Genomic DNA, 18,696 nt, shown 5'->3' on the forward strand with positions numbered 1-18,696 from the left:
ATACAGATTTCATAATCAGTCCATAAGAACAAAACAGATCAAATCGTTTATATGATTTTAACTCATAATATAGCATAACTTTATATTTCCATACTAATTCCCATAATAAGTCAATGACCAAAATGTATCTCGTTATTCCTGAGTGCAATTTTTTACTTTTTTTTTTAAACATAAAAGTGTTCCTTACCATAGTTATATTTCTCGGCTATTCCAATAAGCAACTGCTCTATACATTACCGTCTTTTTCAGAGCATTTGTTTTTGGTAGAGAGAGGTAAAGTAAAGCATGAATCTATGAATGTTGTCATGAATGTTAAGGTGGCCTTTTATTCCTCCAGTCTGATATTCCATCACCATTATTTTTCAGTCATGTTTTCAGCCCTGACGTGGTGTTTCTTCTTGTGTGTTTTCTTGTAGAAAGTGAGTGAGAAGGTGGGCGGCGCGGAGGGAACGAAGCTCGACGATGACTTCACGGAGATGGAAAAGGCAAGATTCCACGTTCTCTTTCCTCTTAGAATAGTGAATGTGAAAATGATGTGAAAAACACCAAAGATTTTTTTTTACCAAAGGCACTTATTTGAGAGCACATTGAATTAACTGGTCTTACACAAAGTGCCATGCATGTGAGCCACCACTAGGGGCAGAGTGGCTAACCATGAGTGAGTGCTGGTTGTAGAGATGAGATCTAAAATAGAGGGAGAAAAAGGCTTCGGGAGGAAAATGGATTTTGCCTTTTGATACCTTTTAATGTGTGCGCTTGTGCATACATGTAGCATAAACATGTATGATGACTACGAGGTTGTTATGAGTGAATGAATGCTGATTTCAACATAAATATGGCTAACAAAGGAAATCTATGCTGCGCATGCATCCATTTTACATTCATACGTGTGTCTGTGTGTGTCTCTCTGTGTGTGTGCGTTGATGTGGATTTGAGGTCCTTGTGTAAGCGAATGCTGATTCCTACATAGAAATGGCCTCTGAAGAAAAAGGTGTGCATGTGTGTGCGTCCATTCTATTTTACGTCCATGCATCCGTGTGTGTTCTGCTGTACATGTGTGTGTGTGTGTGTGTGTGTGTGTGTGTCAGCGGGTTCTAGCTGAGCACAGAGCCAGATGGAGAGGCTGAGTCGCTCCCAGAGATCTGGCGTTTCTCATCACACTCAAGTGGGGGGGACACCAAAAGCAATATCTTACCCAGCTGTCAGCTTTTGTGCGTCTCTCTCCATCTCTAAGCAGGAACGCAGAACAAAGTGAAATATTGTTTTACCCAGGGACAGATTCATAGCTCCTACCACTCCTTTTGATTGCTGTTGTTGTCCAACACTAGATCTCATTCACTCCCTATTAATTCTCACGGTCCGTCTCCATCAGGGCCGCGGGAAGTCCGCGGGAAGTGGGGGTGCTGAGATAAGTGATATAATAATAACGTCATAGGTTTACCACTCTGGTAAACCAACACTCTCGTTCACTAGAGGAGACCACTGCCCAACTCCGCGCTCTCACGCTCAGCTCTGCGGAGCGTGCGAGACAAACAATGTAACCGTTTTGATGCATACATCACAGCCCAGCCTACCCCACCTGTTGCGCCCCCGTACCAGAACGCTACGACGGGGACGTCTCTAAATGTCGTGCCTTTATTTTTCAATGTTCACTGGTATTCGGACAACAGCCGCACACTTCCAAAGTGATACATCTAAAATCGCGTACCTGTCGGATCTGCTCAAGGGTCCTGCGTTAGAATGGGCGACAGGCAGCTCTCCACTTCAGTTAGTCCTCCCTCTGCAATTCGTTCCCTGCATACATGATCGCCGACATGCAAAAGGTCTTCGACCACCCTCCCGGGGGCTCGGATAGTTTTGCTGGCTTGTTCACGCCAGGGAAACCGCAGATATATTCCTTTACTGCGAATTCAGCGTCCCAAAACTATTCCAGGCTGCGTCTATTTTTTTACCAACAGATTTCCAGTTCCGCGTTGCCGCTTCCAGGCCGCGTCTATTCGAATCTCAACTGGTTCATGCGTCGGCTACACGCTGCTTTAATAACACTGCATTATCGAGACAGCGCCCCTATGAGGATCTGGCAATGAATTCCAAGAGTAGGGTAAATCTGCAGTGCCGCTCCGCTCTGTGACATTGAGTAGCCTCGGTTACAATGGAATAAAAGCCAAAACAACCTTGCAGTTACACTCCCCGCCAGCAGGGGGTGCTGTAGCCGCCGCCGCATCCCCACTTGCCGCGTCCCTGGTCTACATAACACTTTCCTCCATCACATCACACTCTCTATTTCCTCCTCTATGTTTTATCTTTTCTGTATCGTTTTATTTTCCATTTAGTTTTCATTATCCACTTCTGTTTCCTGTTGTGGCTTGTAGAAGGTGGACACCACCAGCAGGGCAGTTCTGGACATCATGACCAAGACGACGGAGTACCTGCAGCCCAACCCAGGTGAGTGAGAGAGGGAGGGAGTACCTGCAGCCCAACCCAGGTGAGGGAGAGAGGGAGGGAGTACCTGCAGCCCAACCCAGGTGAGTGAGAGAGGGAGGGACTACCTGCAGCCCAACCCAGGTGAGGGAGAGAGGGAGGGAGGGAGGGATCAGAAAATGGAAAATAGTAGCGGCTGGGTGGCGTAGCGGAGATTGCGCTCGTCACCAATGTAAGAGTCTCCGGTATCGAATCCCAGTCTCAGCATTGCCTTCGGCTTGGGCCGGCCGTCGTACTGGCTCATTTGGCAGAGTCAGCGGGTGGAAGTCGATGGGTGGGGATTGGACGTTGTGGACAGCGACCCCTGCAGGTCGGTTGGGAGACGCCTGCACAGCAGAGACAGGAAGTGGCGAGGGTAGTGTGAGCCTCCCAATGCGTTACACCTCGCCAATGAGAGTCCGCGCTGGCAGGCGAAAAGATGTGACAGGCTGCCTCCTCGTGTGCCGGAGGGAACACGTGATGCAAGGCTTCTATCCTCTCTACAACCGACCAGTGGGGGGCATAGTCAAGCAATGTTCAAGACAGGGAAGGGGAGAATTGGATACACGAAATTGGGATGGGAGAAAAATAGAAAATAAGGAGAAGAAGTGGATAAAAAGGAAAGAAAATAAAGGATTTTCTCTGTTGAATACGGCAGAGGACATTGCTGGGAGGACATGGTCACGAGAACAGTCAAATTCAATACATCTAACTTCCGATACATCAGAAACTGTCTGAACATTGAAGCAGCAACACTGTACTTCAATGCCATCATCATGTCACACCTTACATACTTTATTACCAGCTGGACCCAGGCCTGCAAAACAACTCTTAGCACCCATTCAATCTGCATATAAACAGGCTCTGAAGGTTCTGGACCAGAAGCCTATCCGTCACCACCACTGCAATATCCTGGACAAGCATGCCCTCTTGAGCTGGGACAACATCATTAAATTAACCGATGCCAGCCTGGTCTTCAAAATCCTCCATGGTCTAGCCCCGCCCCCACTTTCCGATTTTTTCACTCTGAGCAGCAGGTTCACCAGAACTGTTGTTCTGGAACTCCATTCCAATTTACATCCACAATATTGAAACACACAAACACACTTGAACACTCAAAACATGGTTAAGAAATAACTACACATGTGAACACAATAGCCCTGCAGAACTCTAACCCTATATGCTTGCCTGTACCTAATATGTAGTATTATTGTTTGTTTGTACATTGTCTGTACAAGTCTGCTGTATATATTTAGCATGATATGTTTTTAACCTGTTCTTAATCAAATCAAATGCCATATGTTATGCTTTATTAAAAAAAAATTGCAGCTTTTAACACCAGGCCCAGGGACAACAGTCGATAATTAGCTTTGGCTAACACTGTCTCACACATTTACTTTTAATGTTCATTAATGTGTGCTGTCCCTGTTCAAATCAAGTTTAAACTGAAACTGAACTGAAACTGTTTGGTTGACTGGACTTGACTCTTTAGCCTCCAGAGCCAAGATGAGCATGATCAACTCCATGTCCAAGATGAGGGGACAGGAGAAGGGGCCCGGCTACACGCAGGCCGAGACCATCCTGGGGGAGTCCATGCAGAAGTTCGGCAGGGAACTCGGAGAGGATTCCAACTTTGGTAAAAGCACAGTAATAATAATAATAATAATAATAATAATAATATTAATAATAATAATAATAATAATAATAATAATAATAATAATAATAATAATAATAATAATAATAATAATAATAATAATAATAATAATAATAATAATAATAATAATAATAATAATAATAATAATAATAATATCTTAAATTTATAGTGCACCAATTACTGCTGCTGATAGAGTAGTATTGGCTCAGAAAGTGCTTGAAGCCACTGGTACTTTTTCATGGGCCAGACGGGAAAACTGTGGTATAACTTTCTTCCATATATTTGATTAGATTAACCAGAGTGCAAATGTACAGTAATATACAATGTACAGGACATTAAACTGGGCATGACATATTCAATTAGTACTACTGGGTGTAGTGCTAATCAGATGTATGTACAGAGGTGTAATATTAATATGTACAGTGATGCAGGTATAAACTATAAAGTATGGTAGTAGTCATACTGGCCTAGTTAAGGGATATGTAAAAGGATTATGTGCAGGTATGTACAGAGTCAGGGTTTCCGTTAGAAAAAATTGTTGCCGGTCTCCGTGACCTGCACGATTTCAATCTACCGGACAAATGAGATTAATTCCGGTCATAGTTTATTGAGCTTTAAAACAATTGATAGGCAGGCTATATAAAGAATGTCATCCTCAAGGCATGTAGATTTATAATATTATTACTTAAAACTAGGCTACTTTTGCGTATACAGTCATTAATATATTCCAAATAAAATAAGTCCCTCGATACTCCGTGCTGCTGCTGACTTGAAATAAAATAGACCGCGTATGTGGGCAGTCGGTCCGACACTAAACAGCAGTCTGTTATAATCACATTTTTATGAGCTAACGAATTCCGTTATATTGGACATTTGTATTAATTATATCAAGCAAAGAACTGAGAAATTTGGCAGAGAGAGACGGCAACATTATCGTGGGTTTGCGTGATGTATATCTCCACCTCCCAACGACTTGGTGCTGGTCATAATGTCCGGTGAAAACAACTCCCTCCAAGCACAACTTGACCACCCGAACCGTACCAAAACAGGCCAAAATTAAATAGCCCATGCGACGAACGATTCATTACATTCGTTTCATCGTTGCTCCACCAAGCAGCCGGTCCAACAATGAAAGCTGTTGTCAGCGCGAGCCGGCCGCAGTTAGTTTGCAAGAAGCATCCAGCTGCAGACCCGCAGAGCAGCTTTCCAGGTCTGGGGACCGCACTGTGCCAGCAAAGCTGGTGGGTTCTGTGGGTCTGCAGCTGCATGCCTTCCGCAAATCCAGCAGCAAGCTCTCGCTGACACAGCGTCGTCATTACCAGACCGGCTGCTTGGCGAAGCAACGACAACAAACGCAATGATTGTTTCGTTCATCGCATAGGCCACCCAACTCCAGCCCATCCAAATACAATTCAAATAATCAAACTGTGCCCAGAGGGAACTATTTTCACCGGACACTATGACCGGAGAGATTAAATATGTCGGACTTCAACAGATTTTGCCGGTCAAATACCGGTAATTACCGGCTAACGGAAACGCTGGTACAGACGGATATGATATATATATTAAGAATAAATACATATACATATATATATATATATATGTATATATATATATATATATATATATATATATATATATATATATATATATATATATATATATATATATATATATATATATATATATACACACAGCATTATTGTACATGCTATCATACAGAGTTATATGGGTTATATGCAGGTATATATCTTAGGTATATAGAAGGATTATATCGATGGCTGAAACACAAAACCTCCTACAGTAGCTGAAGATTTAGCTTTTTTGAGAAAACAAAGAAAACGTTTTTTTTAAAGGTTACCCAATACAATACACTGCTTTTGGCTTTTGGAAAATGTCTTGCAGACGGACTGAATAGGTGCAGATAGGAGGTTTCTCATCATCCAAAGTGAAATCAGAAAATCTGTAATTTTGCAGATACTGTAGGAGGTTTTGTGTATCGATATGCAGGTATATTCAGACAGATATGGATATATATGTGGTGAATGTAACTATATAGGACACAGTAATAACGTTATGAAATGAGAGTACATCCATGGCACAGTGTTATAGTAAAGAAAAATCTCCCATACTTTTGGCAATGAAATTGTATTCGTTGGTACAATACTGATGATGTTGAAGTGTAAGTGTTTTCTGAGTCCATGTGTGTGTGTGTTTACCAGGTCTTGCTCTGATCGATGCTGGAGAGGCCATGCGTGAGCTGGGAGAGGTTAAGGATGCTCTGGACATGGAGGTCAAACAGAACTTCATTGACCCGTTGCAGAACCTCCACGACAAAGACCTCAAGGAGATCCAGGTGAGCAGCACACAGGGTTCTGTGCTTTTGCAATAGGAGTATTGAACGGTGGCTGGCTGGCAAAAAGCAATAGCATTATATCTATTGGAACAGATTCCAGTATGTGAGCAAGCATGACAGTCGCAAGTCCACCAAAACAGACAATTAAGCTGTTATTATATATATATATATATATATATATTATTATTATTATTTTTAATTTTTTCAGAGCTTTGAATAGTTTGCATGCCTTCAATTACTCCCGGTTCTCAGAGTTCAGCAATACAAGCTTGAACATGGAACAAATTTAATACATTGATATTCTTGCTTTTCCAGTTTCATGTATATAAACGTTGGTATTCTCGCGTGAAGCTGGAGAAAGCGAGTTGAACTTGATCATGCATATTTATTAGAAAATGAAATTACAGCACTGTTATCAATGAAATTTATGAATATCAACAAAAGCAACAGTGCGATTCATTTTGTTGTTCAGTGCAGTTTTCAGCACAGTTTTCTCTGCTCCAAAATCGTTTAGTTTTTTCTGAAAGAAAGCTAGCGGTTCAGTTTTAAATTCAGAATGTCTAGTTTCCAAGTGCCATTGTAATTTACTTGGCTTAAAGCTCTCGTTAGCAAGGATATTGTAACACAAAACACACTGTGGTCTCGGGTCATCTTCTTGGCCAGTCCAAGTAAATCCATATGCAAGATATTTAGGATCATAACTTATTTTACTCTGTTTCGTTTTAGTAGTGCTGGTGTTGCTACTATTCGATTCTGCCTTCCTTTTGCCAGCATTTGGAACACACCGCCAACCGGCACCGCTTCTGACAACAAACCTATCCATTGCGAGTGTCACAGCGATACCACCTCTTTAACCACCACTGTACGTAACCTTTCACCCTCCCGTCTCTCGCCAGCATCACCTGAAGAAAATGCAGGGTCGCCGTTTGGACTTCGATTACAAGAAGAAGCGGCAGGGCAAGGTACAAGATGACGAGATCCGGCAGGCGATGGACAAGTTTGACGACTCCAAGGACGTCGCAGAGCAGAGCATGTTCAACCTGTTGGAGAGTGATGTGAGGCTTAAGTGTTTCCCACTTATTAAATGTTCCTACCAGAAGTGTAAGCAAGGGAGGTGGGGGGTGGAACTACCCAGGGCCCCAAGCTGGCTGAGGGCCCTCAGAGGGCTAAAGGGATTGTTTTGAATCACAGCTGTGATTCAAAGGGGGGGGCCCAGAAACACATTTTGTGCACAGGGCCCAGAATGTCTTGCTTACGCCCCTGGTTCCTACCACCCCTTCCCTCCCATGTATAGGGAGGTGTAGTCTGACGTCACTTTGGACCACACGGTCGGTCCACCTGTTTAGGGATGTATTATTGGGAAAATGGATTATCGGCTATTGTAACAATTCTGCCTCATGAACATTGGCAAGATTTCCATTTTTTTGTTCGTTTAATTAGTTCCCTTCTACCACTAACATTATTGTGTAAAAGGTAGTTATAAGGTTTTTAATTTGTCGTTACAAAATAACGCCTAATACGCGTCATGGCCAGCTGATACGCTAGCTAACTAACGTTAACGTTACCTAGCTAAACGTACTAGACGTTAGCAATGTCTACTGTTGTATGATGTCCATAAGTTCCCTGGCAGAATACTTTGTTGGTGAGGACAAAAGTATACAAAGAGGAGAGAACCATTTTAAATCGGGGCATATACGGCTATCAAGCTAGCTAGCTACTAACATTATGTAAAAAAATAATAACGTTATAAACTATACACTATGTACAATGAAACAATGATTTACATTAGTATTTACAGTGATTTAACCCTTATGTGGTGTTAGGGTCTCCAGCGACCCGTTTCAAGGTTATAATGTAATAACTACCATGTAGTTGATTTTATTAGAACAAGGCTTTATGATATCCTCCACAACACATATATAAGCACAGCAAAACTATGTTTCACCATTTTGAAAGTTCTGAAGGTATCTGCAGAAAAAAAGGTACGACTGTGGTGTTAGGGTCCTTCTTGACCCGGCAAGGTAAAACTATACTATAAAAATACTAAATATAAATAAATGAAATAATAATAAATATACTAAACTTTTTTTCAGAAGTTATATTCTAATATTGTTCTATTATAGTCAGAAAACATTATTATCTATGGGTTTCACATTTAGTATATTATGATTGAACAACCTCATTTTCATCTTAAAAATAAGGGACATGATGTGTCTCGGGGGCCATAAAATCAAATTACAATGGCATTATGGTATATGGTTATGAATGCATATAATGTTAGTTAGGATGTAGTATTAACTATATTGAGTGGGCTTTTTTTTTAGTGGTCAGGACTGAGTTAGACCCCGGGTCAACATTGACCCGCTAACAACGGTCAGTGGTGCCAATTCCTAACACAACATGAGGGTTCATATGCAGCGAAATAACGTAATACGATTTAAAATATAAATACAAATATGGTAACGTGGTTGTTGCTTTTAAAAATAGTGGTTGGCTTTAGAGATTAATGGTTATGATCACCAGAGAGATACTAGCCACAGATTCAATTGCCAAATTGCAGTGTAGTTTCTCAGCGAACGAAAACATAGACGTTGTTATTTTGCTACCTTTACGATTAATTGCGAATATTTTCATGTTGAGCTATAGATTGTGGATGAATACGCACAGAAAGGTACACCATGCAAATGTTCATGCTTTATTTGTTTTAAACGAGATGATTTAGAAATGGGCAATGGGGAAATACATTGCGTTTTTCAAGAGGGTGGACCGCGGAGAAACAGCAATGATGTAACCACTACATCTCCCTATTCCTCTGTACTTTATGTCTTGCGTCTGATAACCACCTCTATCTGTTCTGTAGTCTCTCTCACTCCCCTCGGTCGCTGGTCCAACCGACATGACCAATTCATTAACCCTCTTATCCCACTGGAACTCTGGCAACACCCCCCCCCGATGCCTCCCGCTTCTGTCACTGGAAGACCATGTCCGACCTTGCTAGAACGTGCCTTATTGGCTGTTTTTTCTCCACATGTAAACCTTTGTCATTTGTACAGTAGGTCAAAGAGTCATTATGAAGAATATGTTGTAGTATAGATATCAAGCAAAGGTAATGTATTAAGTATGTAAGTAGAAGAATGCCTTCATCCATCCACTTCACACATTATTTGTCTGTAACCTTGATTTACCCAGGCAAGTGATTGTAGTTGCAGTGAAGGTATAGATGCTGGTAACCATGGTGATTTTGCAGACGGTCAGGTATTTTCTGAGATCATTATGGAAGATACATAATTGCAGTATTGATATCTAACAGCAGTCCTCTCCAATTTATTCCCGTCTATCCATTCATGACAGTATGTGTTGAGAGTGGAGTGATGCTGAGTGCAGACACTAGAATCCATCATCATTGTATTATGCTGTCTGGCAGGCAGTTGTTTTGTCCATATACGTAACAGTTGTTTTGTCCATACGTAACAGTTGTTTTGTCCATTCGTAACAGTCGACCCTGTGCTTCTTGTGTTTCAGCAAATTGAACAGGTGAGCCAGCTGGCCTCCCTGGTCCAGGCTCAGGTGGAGTACCACTCTAGGGCTACGGAGATCCTCACACAGCTCTCCAGCAAGATGGAGGAACGGTCAGTAGCACGGTGTGAAACTTTGTTGTTTGTTTTAGTCAGTCGACTACCTTATAATTTCATTGAGCTATATTCTAACTAATTTACTCTTAATTACTGTCAAGCTAAATTAATGTGTGCAAAACTTGTCTCGTCAGTCTGACAAAGCCTTGTCTTGTTTCACCAAAGTGATCATTTACACGATACACAATCTAAGAGTATAATTTAGATTTATAACTAAGAGATTAGCTGAAAAAAATAATTGGTGCATGGATTACCAGATTACATTACATACAACGTCCTCTTTAAAGTCAGCTGGGAATTCAGACGACACTTTTCACTCGGTTTCCCCCAAAAGATGAACCGTTTACCAACGCCCCCTGACATTTTCAAATGTACAGGTTGTGTCTGTGATCATTTTGCACCCCTGCCCTTTGTGCTTCTGACGGTTTCTGTGTGTCCTCCATTTTAGGATAAGGGATACCGCAACCAAACCCAAAAAAGATTACCTTCCTAAACCACGCACCTCCATGGACTTCACCTTCAGTGAGAACCACAATGGAGGCGTCCACAGTGGCTCGGCCCGGTCCCCAGGTGAGCTCCGTCATATCAACACCAGTTTCCTGCCTCGTCCAGAAACCAAGCCCTCGATTGGCGAAACCGTCTCTTATGCCAATGGTTCTCAAACCTTTTCGTGTCAAGGACCCCCCAATAGACAAATAATAGGTCAGGGACCCCCATGTTATACGATTTTGCTCCAGGGACCCCTATCTGATTAGACCCATATCTGTTGTTAGATATGAATTATTCCAGAATTCCATAACTGTCTATAATGTAAGTGGGACAGAGAATGACCTATGATCAGAGTAGTCATTTGTATGCATTCTCTCGTTGGACTATACTGTACCTCTAGTGAATTCAACGTAAACTATTCTACATTTCTCTGGGGATCCCCTGGAACCCTCTCAATGACCCCTGGGGGCCCCCTGACCCCACTTTGAGAACCACTGTCTTATGGAGCTGGATCCCATACTATAGGATCTGATAGGTGGTGTATACTACAGCTCATGTAGAGCTCGGTAGGTAGGTAGGGAAGGATTGTTTCTGGATCGGGCACTCCCTCTATGACCTGTACATCCATCCTTTTTACATTTCAATGCTTTATAACCTTCCTCTACCTTTATTTACCTATTGCATCTTTCCTTTGTTTCAACTTTCTTCCTATAACTTTGTTTTTCCTTTAATCCATATAATACGGTACGGTGCGCCCATCAGTCCAGAGCAAACAGAATACAAACCTGTAACTCTCTTCTTTTCCCCTCTATGATTTTTTGTGTTGATGTTTATTGTAGGAGCAAAGTCCCCAGGTGAGCCTACAGGTCATCCGTACGCTTTTCGTTGTCTCCATGTGTCAGTTTGTGAACTCACACTTTGGGTGCACTCGTTTAAGGGTTCAGGCGGGCGCTGACGTACCGGCCGGGGACAGAGTTTGCTCTCTCGGTGGCAGGGGTCCAACCCCACCCCCCACTCTGAATCAATGGCCAGGAGCAGCCGTCTCGATGCAAACAAGCCTACGTGGCGGAGGACCAGTCGGTGTCGATGGACCATAGAAATAGAATCAACGTCTCCTTAAAGGAGATATAGGTGGCCGTGGATTTTGGGCAGACCTTGGAAATATTTTTTAAATCCTTAAACCGAATTCTGGGATTTCTTTTTCAGTACTATCGATTACTGTCGAGATATAATAAGAAATCAAAAATGTTGCCAAAAATCGCCTTTTAATTCAGCGGCCAAGTACAGCCCAGAAACATTTGTAGTTAGCCCATGAGCTTATCTTTTGTGATTATCAAACAAAAGAGGCCTGTTTTTCTTCAGGCCGTAAATATTCACATTACAATGTTGCTGTATTATCGGGGTGCACATCGTGTAGGTTTAAATCAGGTCGGAATGTTATTAATCTGCACGGCTCGCTGTCAATGAATGAAGAAATTGTGCACTCCTCTTCCCATCTGTCTTTGTTTAGAGGCCGGTCGACCTTTGCCCTTTTATCCGGCCGTCGCGTGAGCGTAGCGGGCGTCCTTAAACGAGCACAACCATTGCTTCACATCTTCACCACCATCACCACCAACCTAATACGATTCATCAAAAATACCTCCCCTGCTTTCTTTATTTTTCACTTTCTTTGCTTTTGCCTCTCCATCTCTCTTGCCTCCCTCTTGCAGCAAGGTCCCCAGGTGAGCTTGAGTGATTCCTGGAGAGATGTCCATATCTCTTCGTTCATCACTCTATACCTTTTTTTTATGTACGCTTCCATCCGCCATTTTGTCCGATGCATCCATCTGATATGGAATAGACTGTCGTTACACTAAGATGATACTCATGCTGCCCTCTGTGGACCTCGAAAGTACTTCAGTAGTCCTGTGTAAAAACAAGTGATGTCCACGCGCTGCCGCAAAGGAACATCCCGGAATGAATGACGAAAAGAGTTCAGGACAAAAAACGTTTAGTTATTTCTCCTCTGTCTCTCTTGTCGGCCTCTTCGGGGTACGTCCCAAACACTTCACTCCTCCCTCCCTCAGTCACCTCCTACCTTCCTCCGAGGCCCAGGAAGTGTGTTTGTGCAGCCATGTTGCTGGGTTTCCTGATGGTACAGATGAGGAGAAGGTGCCGAGAATATCTCCCAAAAGCTCCTTCGGTGTATAGTAGTGACTACGCTTCATTCCCTTGTCTGGAAGGACCTTGGGTACAGGGTTAAGGTATGGGATCGTTTTATTAATGACTTTTCAGTCAAGCTATTATGTGTTATAGCTTTACAACGACCCACCTCTAGGTCACAGGCAAGGGTGTATCCTTTCCGGGAAGTAAATTGCATTATCGCTTGCGATACAGAAGGTTCAGTCCGTCCCAGCCTAGCCCAATCGACTGTGAGATGACTTCCAAAGATTAATTTCTTGAAAGTTGACGACTAAGATATAATGTGATAGGTCTCATCAGTCTCCTCCGCGACACGGAAGCCAAGGCACCGTGTCAGTTTTCCTCTCCTCCCTCCTTCCCTTCAAGTTGGCTCCTGCAGTAGGAGACGAGTGGCAGTGAAAAGCTTTGGGACGCACCCTTGATATGCCTCGTCTTTCTGCTTTCCTAATTACACTCATCCATTTCTTTTTTCCCCTCCTGATTAATGACCTCCTCATTGCTTCATGCATCTTCATGCATCCATCCATCCATCCATCCAATTAATCCATCTCTCCATCCCTCCACCCATTTAGTAAATGCTGTGAAGCATAAAGCATAAAGACATAAGCTCTTATCTCTCCTTTGCTCTCTCCTCTCCTCTCAACTTTGCAGCAAGGTCCCCAGGTGAGCCTAGAGTGACTTGGGAAGAGCTAAAACAATATCTCTGTCACTCGTATCTTCTGTTGTTATCTCTGAGCCGTTGTGTAACACTCCCTCTGTTGACGGTTGACTTTTAATATCCATATCTTCCCCCTTCTTCTGTTCTGCCTCTTTGGTTGCAGTTTGACCGTTCTTCTGTCTAACCCCTGGCTTTCCTTCTGTGCCTAACTTTGTCTTTCTTAAAGGGAAAGTCTGTGATGTCATCAAACGGCGACCTCTAGGCAAAAAGAGCCCCTCTTGGTATTGCGCTTTGTTTAAATATTTTTTTTGTCTGACGTGAGGGTTGGATTTCACAGTATAATAACTAAACTCTAACCCACATGTCGGACTGAAACTAAACAAAGTGCAATACCAAGTGGGGGTCTTTTGCATATAGGTCGCTGTTTGATGGCATTACAGATACTGCCTTTGAAGTTCAGTCTTTCTTCTATTATCAATCAGCAGTGATGGGCCGTCACAGAGCACATCATATGTTGCCAAACGACATGCCATAATTAAACTGTAGTGCGGCCATTGTTTAGTATTTGTGCTTTCATCACAGTAAAATATCCAAACAGTTTTTAGTGCTGCAACCTACATTCAAATCAAAACTGTGACAGATGTGGTGACAAAACCAAAGTTACCACCACACATCACTGCTGCCAAACAAATATCCTAGCAGAAACACTGAAGTTTGACTACAATACATTTTAAATGCTTGTGTTTTTATTCTTTACTCCAAATTGTGTCTGATGAATATGAATCTTATTAATCACTGATCACACCTTTATCCTTTGCCCTGTCTCCTCCTTTCTCCCTTCTCCCTACCTATTTCTCTTCTTCACTTCCTCTCTCTCTCTCTCTCTCTCTCTCTCTCTCTCTCTCTCTCTCTCTCTCTCTCTCTCTCTCTCTCTCTCTCTCTCTCTCTCTCTCTCTCTCTCGGTCTTTCCCACTTTTCAGCCAGGTCACCAGGTGAGCCTTTCACTCCAGAGATCTTATTTTATCTTCTTGTCACTGTTAGGGATGAACCAATATTGATACCTGTATTGATAATTTCACCAATACTTAAATTGTATACTAAGAGCCATAGGAACATGTCAGAAACCAAGAGCCCTAGGGAATGTGTCAGAAACCAATAAAGTGAATGGTCAGAAAAGGAGGTTTTAGAAGTTGTCCAAGATGTGTTAAAACTAAATGTCTTAGTCTACTACTGTTCAGTAAAACTAAATGTCTTAGTCTACTACTGGTCAGTAAAATGAATGGTCTTAAGGGCTCTACATGCTACAGCAACTGCGACGCGACTGCAACACAACATGGTTGCAGTCATGTTGCAGAGTGTGTTGCGAGGATGTTGCGTACCTCTCCCCAAAATCTAATCTGAACAACCGTTGCGTTGATGTTGCGTAGCATTGATTGGTTGGTTAGTGAATGGGGGCGGGGCTGTCATATAATAATATTGGTCCCGCAGGCAGGAATACTATCCTCGATAGTTAACGTAATTTATACAAATGGAAGTATTGATTTCGTCGTAACGAATCATTGAAAAGATATACCGTTAACTGGAATATGTTAGTTTCTTACACATATGTTGGATTATGTAATTGGTTTGTCATGACAAACCAATAAAAAATCGCGAATTAACCGGTGGTTATCCTATAGCCCTAGTTATATGTACATTTCAACAAAGTGGAGCCGCAGGGGACTTCCATAGCATACGCCTTCAAATCCTCTTACCTTGACGATTAAAAGCCTCCACAATTTAGTAAACAGTATCCCCATGGCTAGTGTTGATATTTTACGATGCCAGCTTGTGAGAATTCGTTGTAGCCACCCAACTAACGTTACTGCCATTCAGAATTTCTTAACATAGCTAGAACACACAGTAACGTTAATATAATTACATGCATCATTGTTTACAATGAACGGGTGGGGCTAATCGAAAGGACTGAACACAGGGACACGTTAAACAGCAATCAATTAATTTAATACAACAACAGGTAGTTCGAGCTGCATTTGTGCCTACGACCGCACCACAGCCACAGGGATATAAGGCTTTGTCGAGCTCTCTCTCTCCTGCCGTGAATCAGCAGCTCTTCCTCGAGTGCCTGCCGTCAGCTCAAAAACGCCGAACCGGTAGCAGCAATAATACTTCCAGTCGGGGTTTTCAAAATAAAAGAGAGACGTCTAAAACACAGGAAAAGACGTTTATTTTGTACATTCATTTTACATTTATTTGTACAATGTTGCATAGGCTACGTGTGGATGTTTCATAAGCATAAAGGCAGAGTGTCTGCAACATTGTTGCGTTGTCGATGTTGTGTCGCAGTCGCGTCGCAGTTGCTGTAGCATGTAGAGGCCTCTAATGCTGTTCAGTAGAACTAAATGGTCTTAGTCTACTGCTGTTCAGTAGAACTAAATGGTCTTAGTCTACTGCTGTTCAGTAGAACTAAATGGTCTTAGTCTACTGTTCAGTAGAACTAAATGGTCTTAGTCTACTACTGTTCAGTAATGCATCAGATCAGTCCTCGCTGTCAACTGATACTTAAAGTCTAGGACTCTGAAGTATTGGAAGTGAAAACGTGGTATTGGTGGCGGTGCATCCCTTATCCATATCTAACTAAATATTGTACAGTGTAATTGCATGTTACAACACATCTTGGACAACTTCTAAAACCTCCTTTTCTTTCATTCTCCTCACTCCATTCCCCTCTCTCTCTCTCTCTCTCCATCAATCCCCCTCTCTCCCTGCAGCCCCCATGGACCAGCCATGCTGTCGCGCCCTGTACGACTTTGACCCCGAGAACGAGGGTGAGCTCGGCTTCAAGGAGGGCGACATCATCACCCTGACCAACAAGATCGACGAGAACTGGTACGAGGGCATGTTGCACGGCAACTCCGGCTTCTTCCCCGTCAACTACGTGGATATCCTGGTGGCGCTGCCCTAGGACGGTGGGTCAGCGGTGAGCGCCGGTACGTCGACCGGCAGCGTCTACAGCGCCAAGCAAAAGCAATTCCCGGCTTCAGATCTACCCCCCCCACCCCCACCCACCCCCACCCACATTCCCCTCTCCACCTCATGAACATTCCTGCCAACCGCCCTTATTACTCCACTCAGAGAAGAAGAACAGCAACTACAATAGTGCAGATTTGACTGAACGACTGAGATCAACAGAAGCATGGTGCACGCGCCCAGCGAGCGAAACATGGACTAGGAAAAGTATGTGAGGGGGCAAAAAAAACAAGCCATGTTGCCGTTTTGGAACGCCACTGTGGACATTAACATCACACCAATGGTTAAAAATGCTCAGTTGGGGTTGTGCTATTTTCTGGGGCTTTAGAATTAGGGATTTTGTTTTGTTCCTCATCACACACCCAACCCCCCCCCCCTGCAAATTACCCCAGTCTTCTGTAGTCTTTCTATCCGATTCTGTCCCAGCTTTGTCTAGGTTTACATTGGCTGATTTAGTCCATCTACATGGCTGAGTTAGTCCATCTAGTCTTTTTTTATTTATTATTTTGGCCGTTCTCTCCTTCATTGTACATTGTGAAAATCACTAGATAGCACTTTTTTCTCATTCTCATTCTCATTCACACATATACCAGACAAATTTGGTCCATATGTACTCCATGTTTGTTAGAGATTGTAGGTCAAGCATGTTTTCAAAATGTTAATGTTTTATCTTATCGAAATATGTTTGAGTTGACTTGTTATGTTCAATTCTCCCTGTTTTTTAAAGGTAGTCCTCTGTGGGCATGCATGGATAGTATCTTTAGAGTGACCATTTCATGCTCTTAAGATTCAGTCTAAAGGATCTCCTCACTTTTGCAATTGAATTGGAAAAAGGGTCTATACTGTATAGTTGCATTCATGACAGCTGGGAACTGTGAGTTTCCATTGTAATGACATTCGACCTCCTGGCGTTCAAGTATTCAGGTCAGAAATACTAGCGAGCAGGACCCACCAGAGGTTGCTACTACTAGTATAACTGTGCAGCTCACCTTACTACAACAACGGAAACAACTGAGAGCATATATAATATCCAAAACCGCCAAAAACGTTGTGAAAACTCGGGGAAAGGTCAGAATTCAGTGGCCATTCAACAGGTATTTTTTTCAACTTGGGAGGTCGGAAGCTTCCCAGTTTCCACTTCTCATGAATGCAACGTCGGCCTCTCAGAGTGCCCATTTCACGCTCAAGATTCTGTCCAAAGGATCTCCTCACTTAGCTGTTTAATTCATTCATCGTTTCGATGAAGAGGTAGACACACTCACACGCGGTCTGGGTGACATTTCGAAATCATCTTAAATCTAGATGATAACTTACGACAAACATTAGATTGCGATGTTTGATATATTTTTTCTTTGACGGAAAAAAAAAACTAAAAATGAAATACAAGTGAGATCAATCATAATGTGATTTCGATACCAAAGTTACCTGAGTTAATTCTGCGTTTGGCAGGACTTCAAGACCGCTAACAGGTACCAGTGGCCGCTCTCCTGGATGCTATTCCGAGGATGAAGCTCACAATCGCTGTAGTTCTTTGATATTATTTAAATAAGGAGAACAATTGTACTAAAAGTATGTGGCATTACGTGTTTTGAGCCGGTAATAATAACTATTGAATGAAGTGATGAATAAACGCAACAAAGACAAATTGTGACGTTTTAAACCGTTTTGAAGTGGCGTGAGAAAAAAAAAACTCAAGTCTGTTTCTTCAATATTGAAATAAGCTTAAAAATTCTTCAATGTGTATTTTATCAATGACGTGGAAATATTTGTGAAAAATGGTTATTGTATTGTGCTATAACTTATAGGAATATACCGCTTATTGGGTTAGCTGTTTTCTCTTCAGCAGAAGGCATACCGTCGTTCTTTTCACTGTATGGGAATGTCTGTTGTTAGTCATTATAGTGTTCTGTAGTTTACCTGTCTATAAGCCATGGGATCAGATAAAGCTAGATTTAGCCAGCAATGTTCTCGATGAAACACTGTCAACGTTGGACGTTCAGTTCACAAATAACGGCTCACTGGAAGAAGTGAGTGTACCAATTTGTGAGTGGCAATGCTTTATTCAGGGAGGTTGTGATTACTAATCGGATACAAAGTGCAGCCCGGTTCCACTTATTCAGGGAGGTTATGATTATTAATCGGATACAAAGTGCACCCCCAGTTCCACTTTTTCCTGGATATGTTTAGCTACAACAGGAGGATGCTGCAGATAGGTATTATATGGGGGCTAATGCGA

At 42.4% G+C, this 18,696-nt stretch overlaps 1 protein-coding gene across 1 annotated transcript in view; it reads left to right on the forward strand.

Annotated features, from left to right (window-relative positions):
* The window catches only part of sh3gl2a (SH3 domain containing GRB2 like 2a, endophilin A1), a gene marked incomplete at both ends in the record, with an annotated part of 96,732 nt that extends 80,337 nt beyond the window's left edge, over positions 1-16,395 (forward strand). Inside the window, 8 exons of the mRNA XM_084319345.1 lie at positions 417-485; positions 2,373-2,445; positions 3,953-4,096; positions 6,337-6,470; positions 7,367-7,525; positions 9,993-10,099; positions 10,551-10,672; positions 16,202-16,395. Of these exons, the coding sequence (XP_084175471.1) occupies positions 417-485; positions 2,373-2,445; positions 3,953-4,096; positions 6,337-6,470; positions 7,367-7,525; positions 9,993-10,099; positions 10,551-10,672; positions 16,202-16,395 (1,002 nt within the window). The remainder of the gene's footprint in view (positions 1-416; positions 486-2,372; positions 2,446-3,952; positions 4,097-6,336; positions 6,471-7,366; positions 7,526-9,992; positions 10,100-10,550; positions 10,673-16,201) is intronic.
* Between the last annotated feature and the right edge of the window lie 2,301 nt (positions 16,396-18,696).

The sequence above is a fragment of the Notolepis coatsorum genome, assembly GCF_963971535.1.
Source record: "Notolepis coatsorum genome assembly, chromosome: 7".
In the NCBI taxonomy this organism is placed as follows: domain Eukaryota; kingdom Metazoa; phylum Chordata; class Actinopteri; order Aulopiformes; family Paralepididae; genus Notolepis; species Notolepis coatsorum.